General features: G+C 31.8%; 2 protein-coding genes across 2 annotated transcripts; one reads left to right on the plus strand and one right to left on the minus strand.

The window, feature by feature from the left end:
* Positions 1–983: 983 nt before the first annotated feature.
* LOC103502029 (pleckstrin homology domain-containing protein 1) lies at positions 984–1,854 on the plus strand. Its single transcript, XM_008465826.3, has one exon. It carries the CDS (start codon positions 1,094–1,096, stop codon positions 1,541–1,543), a length of 450 nt encoding a protein of 149 aa, XP_008464048.1. The 5' UTR covers positions 984–1,093; the 3' UTR covers positions 1,544–1,854.
* A 1,478-nt stretch (positions 1,855–3,332) lies between these two features.
* LOC103502030 (zinc finger CCCH domain-containing protein 25) lies at positions 3,333–6,604 on the minus strand. Its single transcript, XM_008465827.3, has 4 exons — positions 5,987–6,604; positions 4,830–4,939; positions 4,552–4,739; positions 3,333–4,252 (listed from the first exon to the last, which is right to left on the minus strand). Exons 1-4 carry the CDS (start codon positions 6,157–6,159, stop codon positions 3,530–3,532), a joined length of 1,194 nt encoding a protein of 397 aa, XP_008464049.3. The 5' UTR covers positions 6,160–6,604; the 3' UTR covers positions 3,333–3,529.
* Positions 6,605–16,919: the final 10,315 nt, after the last annotated feature.

Genomic DNA, 16,919 nt, shown 5'->3' on the forward strand with positions numbered 1-16,919 from the left:
TTTATTGCATGCTTATTATTTCACTGTTTTAAAACTATCTTTAGACTTCAAATCAAATTCTGAAAAACAAAATTAAGTTTTCACATACATTATGTCATGAATATAAAATTTTAGATATTTTAGTTCATTTTACTATATTTAAAAATGTTTTATTATTATTAATTTTGTAAAACAACCATGATCGTTTATTAATTGAATTGTCACAATTAAGCCATTATTTTTTTTTTTTTACTTTTCCTTTTTTCCCATCAATTTCTTTATTTTCTAAAAATTATTGGCCTCCCAGACTCTTTGTTATTTGCAAATAATGAGTCTAATCATAATAGAATTTCATTGATAAAACCAATCATAGCGAGTCTTAAAACCAATCATAGCGAGTCGTAATTATAAATATTATTGAATTGCTCTTGGTCCAGTTTAGCTAGAATTATGAATTTGATCAAATTTTCTGTTATCATTACCGTATAACAATAAATGATAAAATTCAAAAAAAAAAAAGAAAGAAAATTGATATGTTAACGACAATGGTAATGATAACCATAATTGTAATGGTAACCGTAACTACAATACATAATTTTTGAATCCAATGAGATGAATCACTTACTTAGTTGATTTGCGTACCAAATTATAGAACACCAATCATTTTTGTAATTAGGATTGATTTACTAGCGTTAGATTAGAGAAAAGCTTGGCTTATTTCTAATTCCTCCTCCCTCTTCCACTCATTTTGTCCTTAACTAAAACATAGTGATAGTTCCCTTTTTCTTTTAGAGAAAAGAAAAGAAAAGAAAAGAAAAAGAGTGTTAATTGGTAATACATAATAACATATCACATACATAAATAAATCATGCCGAGTTCGCCTTAGAAACGACGCCGTTTAAAGTAAGTCAACAAGTCAACACTGACAGCTAATTTCCGCAATAAATACGTAAAAATGAAAAGAAAATTAAAAAACGATATAATATAAATAGAAGCAAGAGGCTCCCATCACAAGATCCCATTCGCAACCACATTCCGGCCTTGAGGCTTCAAAAAATCGAAGGAAAACACTCTCTGTATCTCTCCCCTCTACCCACCGATTCCGTCGCGGCCGATGAGCTCCGGCAGGATGGAGAGCCTATGGCGAGCGGCGACCGGCCAAGATCCGAGTCCGGAGGATTACAAAGGCGTCGAATTCTGGACCAGCCCCGAGCGGGCCGGCTGGCTCAACAAGCAAGGCGAATACCTAAGAACCTGGCGTCGCCGTTGGTTCGTTCTGAAACGAGGTAAACTCTTCTGGTTTAAGGACTCCATCGTTACTCGCGCTTCAATTCCACGCGGTGTTATCCCTGTTAATACCTGCCTCACCGTCAAAGGAGCCGAGGATATCCTCCATAAGCCTTGCGCCTTCGAGCTCTCTACCACCGGTCAAGACACTATGTACTTCATCGCTGAGTCGGAGCGCGAAAAGGAGGAGTGGATCAATTCGATTGGGCGCTCGATAGTTCAGAATTCGCGATCGGTTACCGAATCCGAAGTTGTTGATTACGATAACAGGCGATGATTCCGATGTTGAAGATCTTTTCTTCGTCGTCTTTTTCACTTTCTCTATGTACATAAATGAGGCGAGATTTAGTCTTGGATGGTTGCGAGATGGCTACGTTTCGTCGAATTGGTACTATCGATCTTTGTTTCTTCTTTCTGGTTGTTAAAATTATGGCGGTGATGTGAATCGAACTGAATCTCCTCTTCTTCGTTTTCTCTTACTTCTAAATCTTCTGTCACGCATATAAACATCTATCTTACCCGGTTTTTCTTCTGTATTTGATCTTCAATGTGGTTTAGTAAATTTCGTGCCCTACCGTATTGATGAAACTCCGTTTCGACATACTGATTGATAGTGTTTTTCTCATATTATCTTTTTAATTTCTCAACTTGTTTTTTTTTCTTTCTTTTTCTGAATTGTTTCTTCCAAACCAATCTCTATCAGCCTCAAGAAAGCTGTAAATTAATTCGACATTCCTTACAGTCAGGGCACGCTCGCATGGAGTTCGAGGATCAGTCGAGGAGTACTTTTACGCTTAGGACACTATAGTCTACGAATTTCTTCTTATCATAATGAATTCTCTACTGCTACGGCTCCGTATTTATCAAATCCTGACAGGACGTTAAAAACTGAACTCCATCGGGCGAAGTCGTGATGATGATGAATCGCATTGATACTGGAAACCGATTATTGTAAATATGTACATAAAATGTGAAAGATACACAATAAAAGAAACCAGATTTGGCCCTCAATTTTAGTCTCAATTGATCGTGAAAATTGGACTGAATGAATCAACCGCTAAAAGCAAGGTATCAAAAGCCCTAATCATCTCTTTCTGTTCACAACACAAGAACGAAATCATTTTGGTTGGATGGTAGAAATCTTCAACTCTTTTGTTTAAAAATACCACAAATTTTCAAGTTTGTAAGTTTAATCCAACACACTCGATCGATCAAAAGAAAAATTATTCATAAGAATATAAGAAATATAACATTACATTTTGACAAGGTAAATAGAGTTGATGTTTCCATACAAGAAGAAAGAAACGACAATGACACATAATAATGTTTTCAACGCCATCTACACCTGCCATCAATATAGTCGTCCAATAAATAGTCTTCATATCCACAAAGATGACAATTCTCTTGAGTTAGAACTCAATCATTGTATTAAATTTTGAAAGGGTTTTTATAACTTAACCTAACAAATTGACAAATTTAATTAGGTTCCCACCTACGAATGAGATTAGCTGGATTTTCTTTTACCAAGAAATCAAATTCATATTCATTAATGGCTAGTTTAAAAATATTTATGGTAATTGTTTGAGCACTTTCAATTTAATTATGTAGCCATCATCGATGGAAGATACTTATTTTCTATATGCAAAGAAAAAAAGAGGTTAGGGACCGAAAAACCAATGTGATTGAAGATAAAATTCTCATCTGTGAGTGAATGGTTCTCAATCTTTTGGTGGACCTTAAGATTATACCAAAAGGATTACCACCAACATTGCAATGCAACTTGAATGGTTATACCAATTAGATAAAAGAAGAAATTTAGAATATTCTTAAAATTGAAATGATCTATATAGAATCTTCTACCATCACTTACAAGGATGAACCTCACCTTTTTTCTTTTTTCTGAAATAAATCTTATGGGACAACCTACTTTGACTCGACAATATTTGGATGTCATGAAAATTCGTAGAAAATTAATTCTTACGTAGCTAACCATACGAATTAAACTCTCAAATCCTCTTAGCCATTTTATTCTCCTTAACATGTACTACCTTTTCTACCCAAATAGATTTCCACATCAAAGAGTTACTGCCTATTTTGAAAGTACAAATAGTGGGGCCAAAAAAAAGTTGCTAATACAATACAAGGAAACAAACACAGGCCATCAGAAAACCAAATTATGTTCTAACCAAATTATGTTCTACAATAATGTTGGAACTTAGCATGAGAGGACTAACCATGATGATACATTGTCTAGCCATTCATTTTATCTACGACGGTCCTCGTTTCTTTCTGTATGAGAATGTGATGAAGAATCTCTACCACCATGAGAGGACCGAAAATCTCTCTTCTCATTCGGATTTTCCCTCCTGTGTGATTCTGAGCGATGTCGTACTGATATATCTCTTTCCCTTCTTTTATCATCTTCCCCCAACTTTGGCTGATACTCTTCGTCACCATGCCTTTTTGATGATCTGTCTTCTTCCCTTGTGTTGTAGTTTCTTCTCGAATGCTGTGGAAGTTCATTGTCTTGGTTCCTTCTATACCTATTTTCTTCCTTCCTATAGCGATCATCTTCTAATTTCATCTCCTCATCATTGTCATGTTTTCTCGATCTTTTCTCGTCTTTCCTGTTATCATCGTATTCGTGGTTCCTTGTAGATCTCTTCTCTTCCCTTTTATAACGATCATCTCCTAACTTCGGATCAGGATTGCCATCAAGATCATATCTTCTCGATCTCTTCTCATCTCTCCTCCAATGATCCTCTCTCGGCTTGAGTTCTGATCCTTTACTATCATCCCAACCTTTCGGTCTATTTTCCTGCCTCAGACTCCCACTAGTTTCCCTTGGATGTCTTCCTAAGTCATCACTATTTTTCCTTCCTTTTGCACGTAATTCTTTGTCGTGATTTGTTCTACTGTCAAACTTGTCATGCCCCCATTTTGAACTTGCATCTTCTGCCGCCCCCCAGCCCGTGTTTGCAGCTCTCTGAAAAACGAACAATCTCCATGCATCAAATTTCTTAAAATGAAGCTCTAACCGAAGCATGCTGAAGAAAAAATAGTCTTGAAACTTCTTTTATTCAATTCAGACATAACTAGCTAGTAACATTAAAGGTAAAAGATGAACTACAATCCCGTGAAGCGAAGATATTTCCCCTACAAAAATCAATAAACTTCCTTTTCTGTAAATCAAACCATCCCATCTCCCCACTAACAACCTGTCAGGGATCAAAACCCCTTCCTATCCTTCCAAGAGAAAATTTACATAACAGGTCTAGCACATACCTGCTCATCATGGGAGAATTTGCAACCAGCTCCGCGAGTACATTCACCCCTTTGAAAGGCACGACAAACACCCCTAGCTTCCCTCTTTTTTTGTTCTTCTTCTTCATCTTCCTCTTCCTTCTTTTTATATTTAGACACATGATCAACCCTAATGATTCGACCTAGAATCTGTGCGCCATTCAAGTTATCTGAAAGAGACAAGCCACATTACTTAGAGATCTGCATTCAGTCTCATATAACAAAAAATGAACGGTTTAGAGAGAGGAGAAGGAGACAACCTACAGCAAGATTTGTACTTCTCTGATCTTCATATGCAACAAAGGCATAGCCTTTTGATTTTCCCGTACCCTTGTCTCTGATAAGATTGACATCTACAATCTCCCCATACCTGTACGTTCAAATATATTCCAATATTCAAAAAACGCAAATGACCCACAAGTGAACATGTAACCTTAAAAATGCATTTACAGATAACTAAACAGTGAAAGGGCAAGGAAGAAGAAAAAGAGTCTTTTATTGATTGAAACAAATGTGATTATACACACACATAAACCAAGATATCGAAGAGCTGTTTTAGCTTTATCATAGAACCTACCCCTAGTTGCCAAGAGGCCTTCCCCACACCAAGGCTGGCTCCGGAGAGAAAACAAAAGTTTTGAGTACCTTTGGCCCTGTTTGGTAACCATTTGGTTTTAGTTTTTGAAAACCAAATCTATATACTCTCAGTTTCTTACCATGACTTGCATATTTTTTAAGCTAAAGAGTTGAGTTCTTAACCACATCTAAAAAAACAAGGAGAGAGAGATGCAATTCCTAGGGATGTCTATAGACTTAATTTTCAAAAACAAAAAACCAAATATTACCAATCAGGGCTGAGTTTTCCACCTGAGATTTAAACCTAGGACCTAAAGAGGTATCTCCAAACATCCCAACCCTTCTCATACAATTGCCCCTCCAAGGTCACAATGAAGATGAATTCTAAAATAGGAAAAGCTGACACTACAAGAAACAACAAAATCTATTGGACTAACAACTATGAGCTCAATTAGTCTATTTGCACAACTTGAAACATCAACTCCACCTCTTAAGTTACCAATTCAAAATACCTAGGATTTTTGACTAAAAACGATTTACAACGACCAACAAACAATTCTTCTACTTACACAGCACCCCATAAATTTTCGTCACTACCAGCAAAGGCCAATTTAGAAGCTACAGGAACAACAAGTTTCGTCACTACCAGCAAAGTCCAAATTAGAAGCTACAGGAACAACAAGACGACGACCAATTTCAATGTCGAACACACAAATCTAGCACAACATCTCAATCTAAACTTATCCAGCAACAATCCATCAAGTAAATACGAACATAGAGCTGCAAGAGAGCATAATCAAAACAACGAAGGGGAAGAAAATAGATAGAATTATGAACTTACTGGGCGAAGACGGCGAGGAGGTCACCCTCAGTGAGATCATAAGGAATGCCTCCGACGAAAACGTAAGCGGAATCTTTGTATTTGGCGTGCCATGAAGCTTCCTCAGAAATCCCAAGCGCTGCCTCTTGAGAATTGATCTTCTGGATGCGTTTGACTAAGGTTAAAGGATTCATAGCTAAATTGGAAATGGAAATGGAAATAGAAATCCCTGTGTCCCCTGGGGAAAAATTGATACTGGGGTTCGCCCGCGACCGAAATGGCAACGATTGAGATCAAGGGAGAAGAACGAAAGGGGTTGGCGTGGCCGGTGAGTGGCTGCCGGAGAAGAGAGAAACAGGGGAAATAGAGAAACCCAAGAGATGGGAAATGGCCAAAAAAAAATTTGGGAAAATGGATAGGTGAAATATGTAAATCGCCGAACCTAGAAGTCACCTCCCATCACATGTTTCTCCTCTCTGGCCCCGCTTTCGGTGGACTTGAACGAAAAGACGGCGGGAGGGAGGTGAGGCGACTTCAGAGTTCAGACGGCGACGGTGAGGAGATTTGGAGGAAGCGGCAACACAATCTTCGAACAACACAACAGGAGAAAGCCACTTGGAATTTGGGCTGTGTTCAAAATTTTTAAAATTTAAATTGCATTGGGAAATCCGTGGAAATGACGAACATAAGAATGGGAATCGTAAAATAGCAAACTGTTATTTTTTTTTATTTATGAAAAAATTAACTGAAATAATTTTCAACTTTTTTCGATCGAAAATGTCCCTCGACTAATGAGAACTGTCCATAACCAAATAACCTGGGAAATCAAATAAAATATTTAATTTAAGGAACCTGTAAAATCAAACAAAACATCACATAGCCAATTACAGTATATCTGTAAACACAGGTGATAATTATTAACCAAATCAAATAATTATTTATATTATTTCAAAGATCCCTAACCATATTCAATTGATTTCATTATCCCCTAATTATTCCCATTTTTCTCTTTAATAATTATATATTAAAACTTTAGCTATCGATTTTTTAGCTATTAACGCAATGAACTATTAACACAATGAATAGGTTCTAAAATTTTAATGCAATGACATGATGCAATAATTAACCATATACAAAAACATTAAAAAACCTAATGGAAAAGCATTTAAAACAGTCAAAATCCAAATCTCTAAAAGTCAAATTTAAATTCCAACATTCCCTAAAATTATGGCAAATATAATGGGAATACATAAGTTTAGATTCAAATCCCAACTATCCCTAAAATCATGCTAAAATACAAACCGGAATTATCCCTAAAATTGGAAATATCCTAAAACTGTGATCTATCTTTAATGTTGCCAACAAATCGGAATTAATCGAAACCAAAACACAAGATTCATCGAAAGACAATCTTTTTGAAATTTCATCGGAATGTTCATGGCAATTAAAACATAAATTTCAACGAAGAACAGAGCAAAACATATTATTTTTGAAATTTTAACATCTTTATATTCTAAACTACTTTAGAAAAATAACTAATATTGCCTTCCCAACATTATATTCATAAGATTATGCTATATACATTTTATTTCTTTGCCCTTGTCTACCATATTTTCGTAATATCCGACCATTACATCAAATTAAAACGTGATCCCTACAAATGAAACAGGTACCCGTATAATATATGAAACAATAATTTGATTTAATATTCATCCCTCTTATATGCAATCTAGCAGTGAATACTTTATTCGATAAACGTGTTCCCTTTGAATTTTTTCCATGGCTTTACAACGAGTGAAGACCGTATTCGATGATAGATGGATTGAGTCCTGTCGGTATATTGACTATAGCCTCCTTGATGTATATGTTCCAGTTTCATCCTCGTTTCAATAATTTTCAAATTGTATCCAACATAGACTTTTTCCAAATTTAGAAGTTTCTGTCTTTAGGTTGATGATAAGGATGTGTCTTGGATTATGTTACTTATATCGAAATTCCCCGACAATGATCAAATAAAACTCAACGGATGAAAACTGTCCAGATTCAAATACAGTATATTTAAGGAGATAAAAAAATCAAATAAAATATCACATATTCGATTACAGTGTATTTGTGAACACACCCACTTATGATAATTATTAACTAAATCAAAAAATTATTATATTCTTTCAAACATCCCTAAACATATTCAATTGGTTTCAATATCCCCTAATTATTCCGATTTTTACCTTCAATAATTATATATTCAAACTTTAGCTATTAACGTCCTATAATTTTAATGCAATGAATACTTCTTAAAATAATGATAAAGATGATGCAATAATTAACTATTAACAAAAATATTAAAAAAGTAACGAAAAATCATTTAAAAGATTCAAATTTCAAATGTCAAGTAAAATTCAAATTCAAATTCCAATCATTCCCTAAAATTATGACAAATATAATGGAAATATTAAGTTTAGAATCAAATCCCAACCCTCATGCCAAATAAAATATAATTTAATTATGCAAATATAATGGAAATACTTAAATTTAGAATCAAATCCCAACCATCCCTAAAATGCCAAATAAAATATGATCTATCTTTAATTTTGCCAACCAACCGTAATTAAGGAAACAAAAATAGAAGATTCACCGGAAGACAATCAACCGGAATTAAGGGAAACGAAAATTTGTACTAAAAGAAGAAGGTGGAAAGCGACGGTGCGGGTGGAAAGCCATTTGAAAATTTGAAGAATGTTAGAACGGAGAAAATTTGAAGAAAATTTTGAGAACTCGGTATTTTTTACCGATACATGCAAAAAACAGAGGAAAATCTAAAGGTTGAAGAAGGAACAAAAGCGTGAAACGAAACAACTCACCGATACTTTGGGTGGTGCAAACCGATTAAAAAAGGAAGGGCGTGTAAACGGTGGAAAAGCGACGGTGGAAAAATGGAAGAGAAAGCTACCGTGGAAAAGCGACGGTGGAAATGCGCCGGAAAGCTTTACAGAAGATGGTTTATTTTTTGGGAGAAAAAACTAGAAAATTGAAGGGAGTGCATAGTGTGTATTAATTACAGGGTATTTGTGGTTTTTCTTACTATTGTATTTAGGAGTCTATATTGTAAAGTAGGTAGGGGCATTTAAGGCATAGTTATCCCATTTATTATATGGAAATTAGCTGTTTTGCTATTTTGACAATTTAAAAATAAATTTGTCATTTATCCAAAGTAAACCTTAGATTTTGTTATTTTTCTTGTCGCCCCAATTGCATTTTGAAGTAAAAAGGCAGTTTAGTGCCTATTTGCTTCCCAATCTGGATTCTCTTATATCTCTATTATTCAATTCACATAAAACTCGATTTCCCATTATAAAAATTGTTTTTATTACAACTTTTCTTTTAAGATATTTTCTTATCTATCATTTGAATTTTTATATCTAAAATATTGAATTATATTGAATAAATATAAAAATATTTTCATCTATAACATAAAAGTTAATTTCACGTCTAGTCCATTGTTGTTTGTTAGGTTCTCTTAAATAGTTTTTACTATAAAGAACTTTACAATTAACTTTTCTTTATCCAAATTCTAATTATAAATCATAATATCTCAATTTTAACATATTTCAAACTATATCTATCAAAAAAAAATTTATCCTACAAATTATAATGTACAAAACAAACAATACACAACTTTTTTTTTTTTTTTAACATAAAACATGTCCACAAATAATTAGTAAAGATTTGTTATCAATTAATATTTTAATCACATACATATAAAAAATAATAAAATGTATAGCACAATCATAAAATGATTTCATATCCAACACAAATATTAGTAAAAAGCTAAAGAAAAACCCACATGCATTCACTATTTTGGGCATTTCTTCTTTTAACTTTCTCAAATTAAAAACTATCGTCGATAGCTACTATCAACAATTTTTGATTTAAATAATGTTTCTCACACTTCTTCTGGATTCTTTCTCTTTGAAAGTAGGGGTAATCACCGTTCGGTTGGAGTTATTTTTTTGACTAAATCACAACCAAATCGACTATGGTCGATCTAATAAATGTTCAAATCAACCTCGACCATCAATGAGTAAATGTCGATCGGTTAATATTAAAATATATTTTTTTGAAATTTCTCGATTTGGAACTTTCTCAAACCAACGACTGACCCTCTCATTCTCCGATCGACTGACTTCAGTTTTGTAGTTAGCTCAATTTTTCGGTCTATCATGCTTACCCCTAATTGAAAGTCATTACTAATAGCTACAATTATTTGTTATCATTGTAACTACTATTAGTGATAACTTTTTATTTGCCACTATTGTGAGTGTTCTTTCCCGTTTTCTCAAATTAAAAGCTATTATTGATATCTATTATCAATGAAAATAACTAATAACTGCTATAAATTGTTATTACTAATAAATGTTATGCTTTCAATTTAAGAAATGTGTTATCAGTTGCTATCATTGATCACAACAACTATCGGTGTAACTTCTATCAATGACGATACCCAATGAATGACATATTTGACATTAAAAAGAATACTATTTACTGGACAACATTTGTTGTTTTTGCAAATAGTTTATCCTTGTGTTATATTTTTAGTTTATTTCCTGACTTGTACCATTTGCTATAATTTTCCATGTTGTTTAATGGGTAACTTCAACTATGTTTACAATTGTTTAATTAGAAACCAATTTCTAAGGTCTTTTATCAAACACGTATCTTAAAATATGAAATACAACCTTGTTTTCAAATTAATATTTAGTGGGTCTTTACAGCTATCTTTGTTATTCTTGTTTATTTATAATAATTAGGTTATGTATATTGGAATTTATGTCATAAAACTCGTAATATGTAGTTAAAACTATATTCTACTCAATAAAGTGGTTATTGAAGACTTATTAGTGAAAAATATCATACTATAATTTTGAATCCAATAAACTAAGGTCCCGAGGCTATCTAGTGTAGACTTGAACTTTATGTAGAGACATAAACGTGGATCAAATTCGAGTATATAGCCCAAACAGTTGATAGTATATGAATAAGGTTGGGTGCCTTATTCTAATAACACAATGGATGCGACCCGCTTTGTAGTTAGTACAAACGATGTGATCTTGAATCATTCATGTAAAGACATGAGAGTGGGGGCATCATATGTAAAGAGTTTACATAAAATTGGAACCATGAAATAGTCACTTTTGAGATATAACACTGTTACTATATAAACTAACTATTTCAATTATGATGACCTATGTAACTTAATCTTAATCCTAAACTAACTATGAACTTCTGTTCAAAGGGTATTATCCTTAGATTTGCATAAGTGAGAGCAACTCAATGGCGCTGGCCCAATAAGCCTCTTATTTCAAAAGTAAGACTGAGTGTATGGCTAGGGACATTGGGTGCAAGACAGAATTCACTCCTACCTGCTTTAGGGTTAGTAGATAGGTTGCTCCCTCAAGGACTGAATCCAAGTCTTAAACAAGGGATCTCACCCTGTCATTGGCCCAAGAGGAATTTGGTTTATAGGTTGGACCTTAAACCAATTGTTCAATAGTTGATCAATGGGACTTAAGGAACAAGATGTAGTTTTGGGGATAAAATAGTATTTTAATCCATTCGAGGTTACGAACAACCTGTGAAGGATTAACTTATTGATTATGGTTATATCAAATAAACACAAATATATCTATAGTGAGGAGAGTGCAACTACGAGCCTTTATTAGAATGACCCGTTAGTTAATAAATGTTGATTAGCTTGGTTTAAAAGGGTTTAACCAGTTCATCTCGGATCATTGAAACCCATGACCTATAGGTCCATTAGGTTCCTCTGCTAACTCAAATTAACTTAAGATAATATGTTGGAATAATTCGAATTGTTCGAATTAGGTAAAGAGAGAGAAATCGAGAATGTATGTGATATAGTCACCAATTATAGAGCTTTATGTTTGAATATGATTTGAATATTAAAAATATGAATATGAATTCATATTCGAAAACTCGAAATTGATGAAAATGATCAAAGTTGTAAAAAGTCAACAATTGAAAAGTCAAACCTTGGCTAATTTTATATTTAAATGTGATTTGAATTTTGAAAAATGAATGTGGATTCATGCTATGGAGTTTAGAATTAGTCAAGACAGACAAAATGGTAAAAAGTCAAAATGTCGATTTTTTACTTGAAAAAATTAAAGTTTGACTTTAACTTAATTGGTTAAATGACTATATTATCCTTGAACTAATGTTAGTGGGAAAATCAAACATTCTGTTGGATACTCCCACTAACACTTAGTAGGACAATAGTTTACATAAGATGTAAACACATAGCCCATTAAACTTTAGTGGAGGATGAGGTGTTGCTTTTTGGTGAAATATTTTCATGCATTTTTGCCTTTAATGTTTTATAAAAATAGGTTTTGAAAATTATTTTGAGACGTTTTAGAGAATTTTTGAGAAATTATTCATTTTTTTCATACATCTCTCACTCAACCAATTGTTGGTTTCTTCCACCTAATTTCATCTACTTCTCTCATATTTTCCTTCACTTAACGGGTCCTACGACTTGGTTCTAAGTTCGAAAAAGCGCGAGTCAACATTTGTAGTGGTCCCGATTCGTGTTCATGGAATCGGGAGGCTTGAAAGGTATGTTTTTCTCTTAATTATGGTAGTTATTAAGCATGTTAACTTCTAAATTAGTTTAGATGTATCTAGAGTAGTTTTCGATCTGTACTTCCGCTGCGCATGTCTCGTTTTTTCCATCAAAATATAATTTTTATCTATAATTTGTTTAGTTTTAGTTCGTATATCTTTAGTTGTCTAGTTTTAGTCTAGGTACCTTCTATAGTTGGTCGTTGACTTCTTATGATTTTGTTTTGTAATGTATTAGCATTTTTATAATATATTTTGAAAATATATTTATATATGGAGAATTGTCGAAATAGCATATTTGACAAAATAATAAAATACAGAAAAAATTCAGATTTTATTGATAATAGACATTGATAGACAATGGTATGTTTCTATCAGTGACGTTGATAGACAATAATAGAAGTTTATCAGTGTCTATCAATGATAGAATCCAAAATTTTTATTTTATTTTGTAAATATTTTAGTTTATTTTACTATACTTGCAAATGTCTCTTTATATATTATGTTTATTTGTATGAAAATGATTGTTGTTGTTGTTATTACTATTATTATTTAACAAAATTCAAATAAACTTTGAGAGGCTAAATTTAAAATTTATCGAAAGTATGAGAACTTTAATTGGACAAATGAAAGCATACATATTAAAATTGAACAAACTTCAAAGTATATAAACCAAGATGATAATTTGATCTTATTATTATTGTTATTATTATTAATAATAATTTCTTTTTCGAGATACATTCACAACAACAAACTAAAGGATCCTATGAAAAATATTAATAGATAATAAAAGGTATTATCACTTAGGGTAAGGAGTATGAAGGAGAGAATACATGTTCATCTGATTTTTTCTTTTTAATGAGAACGTGTTAAGACGTCACGTCGTTGAAAGATGCGAGTAAATATCGTGTCACTCATGTTTGTTGTCATTAAAGCGGGCATGTCATCTAAGTGAAGTGATTATCGTTCAAAACTATGATTGTTATTAGGGGTGTAAAAATAACCTGAGTAACCCGCCAACCGCCAACCCGAACTACCTAACCCATATTATATGGGTTGAGTTGGGTTAGTTTAAAATATGGGTCGGGTTGAAAATTTTGATTTTTTTTTTGTTGGGTTGGGTCTCGAGTTGAAAAATCGGGTCAACCCAACCCAACCTGAATTTATATATATATATATATATATATATATATATATATATATATATATATATATATATATATATTATTTATGTTTGATGATTTCCCATTTACAAACATTAAAATTTAGAAACAAAATAATAATAATAATACAACCCGACAACCTAACCCAACTCAACCTATATTTTCTGGGTTAGGTTGGAAACATAATTTGGGTTATTCGAGTTGGCAATCCAACCAACCCGAAAATATATGTGTTAGGTTGAGAATGTCTCTCGATCCAACCCGTTTATACCCCTAATTGTTATTAGAGTTGGGGTATCAACTAGGATGAACAACGAAGGCTAATGAGTGAAGTCATTGAAAATTTGGAGGGAGAGAGAGATAAATGATGAAAAACGACGATGAAATGTAGATCTTGAAGGGATAGAGCTATTACACGGGGAATTTTTTAAACATTTTTTCAAATTAATTTGGGATTTTAAAAAGACTAATATATTGGTAATTATACATATAGAAACATATTACTGTAAAATAAATCATGGCCAATCATGATTTTAATTAAAAAAAATATATAGAGAGAAGAATATAACTTGTGTTCATTGTCGTTTTTGTTTCTACAAATACCAAATTTGGAATCACTACCACTCAAAATCTTTCCTATTCCTTGGGTAAGAGAGGCTTTGGTTTGCAAAGACCTATTGGATCTCAGGAATCAATTGAGATAGAATTTTCTTTTTTATTTTTCAAAGAGATTACACATGGAGTTCTTCCCATGGTGATACTAACTTCTCTTCTCTTTAAGGCCAAGAAGCGGAAAAAAGAGATCAGGATATGTGGGAAGTCCCATGTTTCTTAAATAACTCCCACAAAAGAGAGTTATTAATTAAATTAATATTAAAATAATTAATTAATTAAACCATGTAATTAATTAATATTTTATTTAAATCATATTTAAATAAAAATCTCTATCATAATATATAATTTTAATTAAATTAAATCAAAATTAATTAAATAGCATTAAATTAAACTACTAATTAATTTTCAAATTAATTAATTATTAAATTAAATATCTTATATTTAAGGGATTATTTTAAAAATAGAAAAATAATTTGACAAACTATTTAGACTCCATATAACAAAACCACTAAAAAAACAAAATTCATTATATTTGATTTTTAAATGAAGTGTAAATATTTTGTCAAATATTTTATTTTTAATAATTTTTCTATATTTAATTTGATCTATATTTAAATCATATTCATATATAACTTCCTCTCACGAACTATGGTTTTAATGTGTATCATATACGCATTAAATTTTAATATTCAGCTTTAATATGAATCTAATTAATATTAAATTAATGTAATTTGTATTAAATTAATATTTAAATTATTTACATTGTTGTTACATATAAGAGAAAATATGTGACTAGAATTTTGGTCCATACATCTGAACCTCTTCAATGTTATAGGACAAAAGCATCCATAGCATCTTCCATGTGATCCCGATCTTTATTGTCTATGCATCTTACAAGTGCTTGCAACAACTCACATAGTCTTATCCTTGATAGGGTTATTGGGTCGGCAATTTGGTCACTCTTACCCATATAAATCAAAATAAATCAATCGCAAACAAGAGTTCGTAATACACTAAGGATTAAAACTAAGTTACATGGATTGTTGTAATGAAATAGAAATCTAAATAGTCAATGGAGCTACATTTAGTGATTACAATGGTCCAATATTATGCAAACTCATTTCATAAGATACCCACAATCTCATGTCACCTACACGAATGCATTGGATCATTGCATTTGTATCAAATACAAAGTGGATCATACCCATAGTCACGTAATTTTATCTTATACTATAAACCCTTTAAGCTGTATCTCGAACATTAATCCATATATGTCTTTACATACAATTCAATATTCACCGATCAGCTTAAGATGTTAGTTTATTAAATTTAGATTATTAAAACAAAACTGATAAAATAATTAGTAACATTTTATTGAAATTACAATAATAACATATTATAAATAACAGTAATCGAATTGTTAGAAATGTTCTAGTATTTTAACTTAGTCTCCAACATTTAAAAGTGTTACAATTTGTTTTTGAAGATTGAATTTTTCATTTCAATGTTTTCATTTTTAGGACTCGTTGTTAACTTTCGTTTTCGTTAATATATTTGAATTTGGTTTGAAAAATAATGATCAATCAAAGTTTCATTATTTTTTCACCACTAGAAATATTCATTTAAAACATCATTTATCGCCAATTTTTTTATCGTTTAATTTTATTCTTAATACAATCTAGAATTAAAAAAAAAAAATGTCTTTATATTAATCTACAAATAATTAACTTTGGGGTAAGTTTTCATACATTCTAAAATTTGAAACATCATTCAAAATTACTACCTTTTTAATCCCAAGCTTTCTAGTAATTGGTTTATTAGTTTGTTGGAGTGAATTCTCCGATCTACACTTTAATAACATTAAACTTTTCGTACTAATTAAAATGAGTATATTTTGACTCGTAATAAATATGTTTGGATTCTAGGACATTAAAATATGTACTTTTAATCTAGAAAAAAGAATTTAAAATGCTTTCGATATAATAACAAGTATTGTGTGTACTTAACTGTACAATTACAAACAACTAATTAAGGACAAGGTAGAACAAAATGAAGGGCAAATTCTATCAATGTAAAGTTATCTTCTAGTAGCTAAATTGAAAGTCCAATCCGTTGAACTTAGGAAGCTAAGTTACGAGCGCAAAATCGTACTTATATTACCCTTCCCTATTTGTTAAAGCTGACATCATCTACGCAAATCTATCAATTAGTAGGTGAAATGGCACTTAGCAAATAGCCGAGAAGTCGTTGGTGAGTAAGCATTACTCAATTAACTTTCAGCTTCCAATTAATGAGTGGGACCAATCTAAATTATGCATTATAATAGATTATTTGCATCAATTATTGAAACTAAAATAAATAATTCTTAAATGTAAATTTAATTATATATGATTCTTTCCTTGCAATAAATATGAAGGGCGTCGAATAAAATTGGACATAACTTTTGTAACAAATTTACTATTTCTCGTACTACCTTCTTAATTCATTCGTTGCTTGTCTTTTTTAATAATTACATTTGATTTTAAAATTTTTTA

Source organism: Cucumis melo, chromosome 11 (genome assembly GCF_025177605.1).
Source record: "Cucumis melo cultivar AY chromosome 11, USDA_Cmelo_AY_1.0, whole genome shotgun sequence".
In the NCBI taxonomy this organism is placed as follows: domain Eukaryota; kingdom Viridiplantae; phylum Streptophyta; class Magnoliopsida; order Cucurbitales; family Cucurbitaceae; genus Cucumis; species Cucumis melo.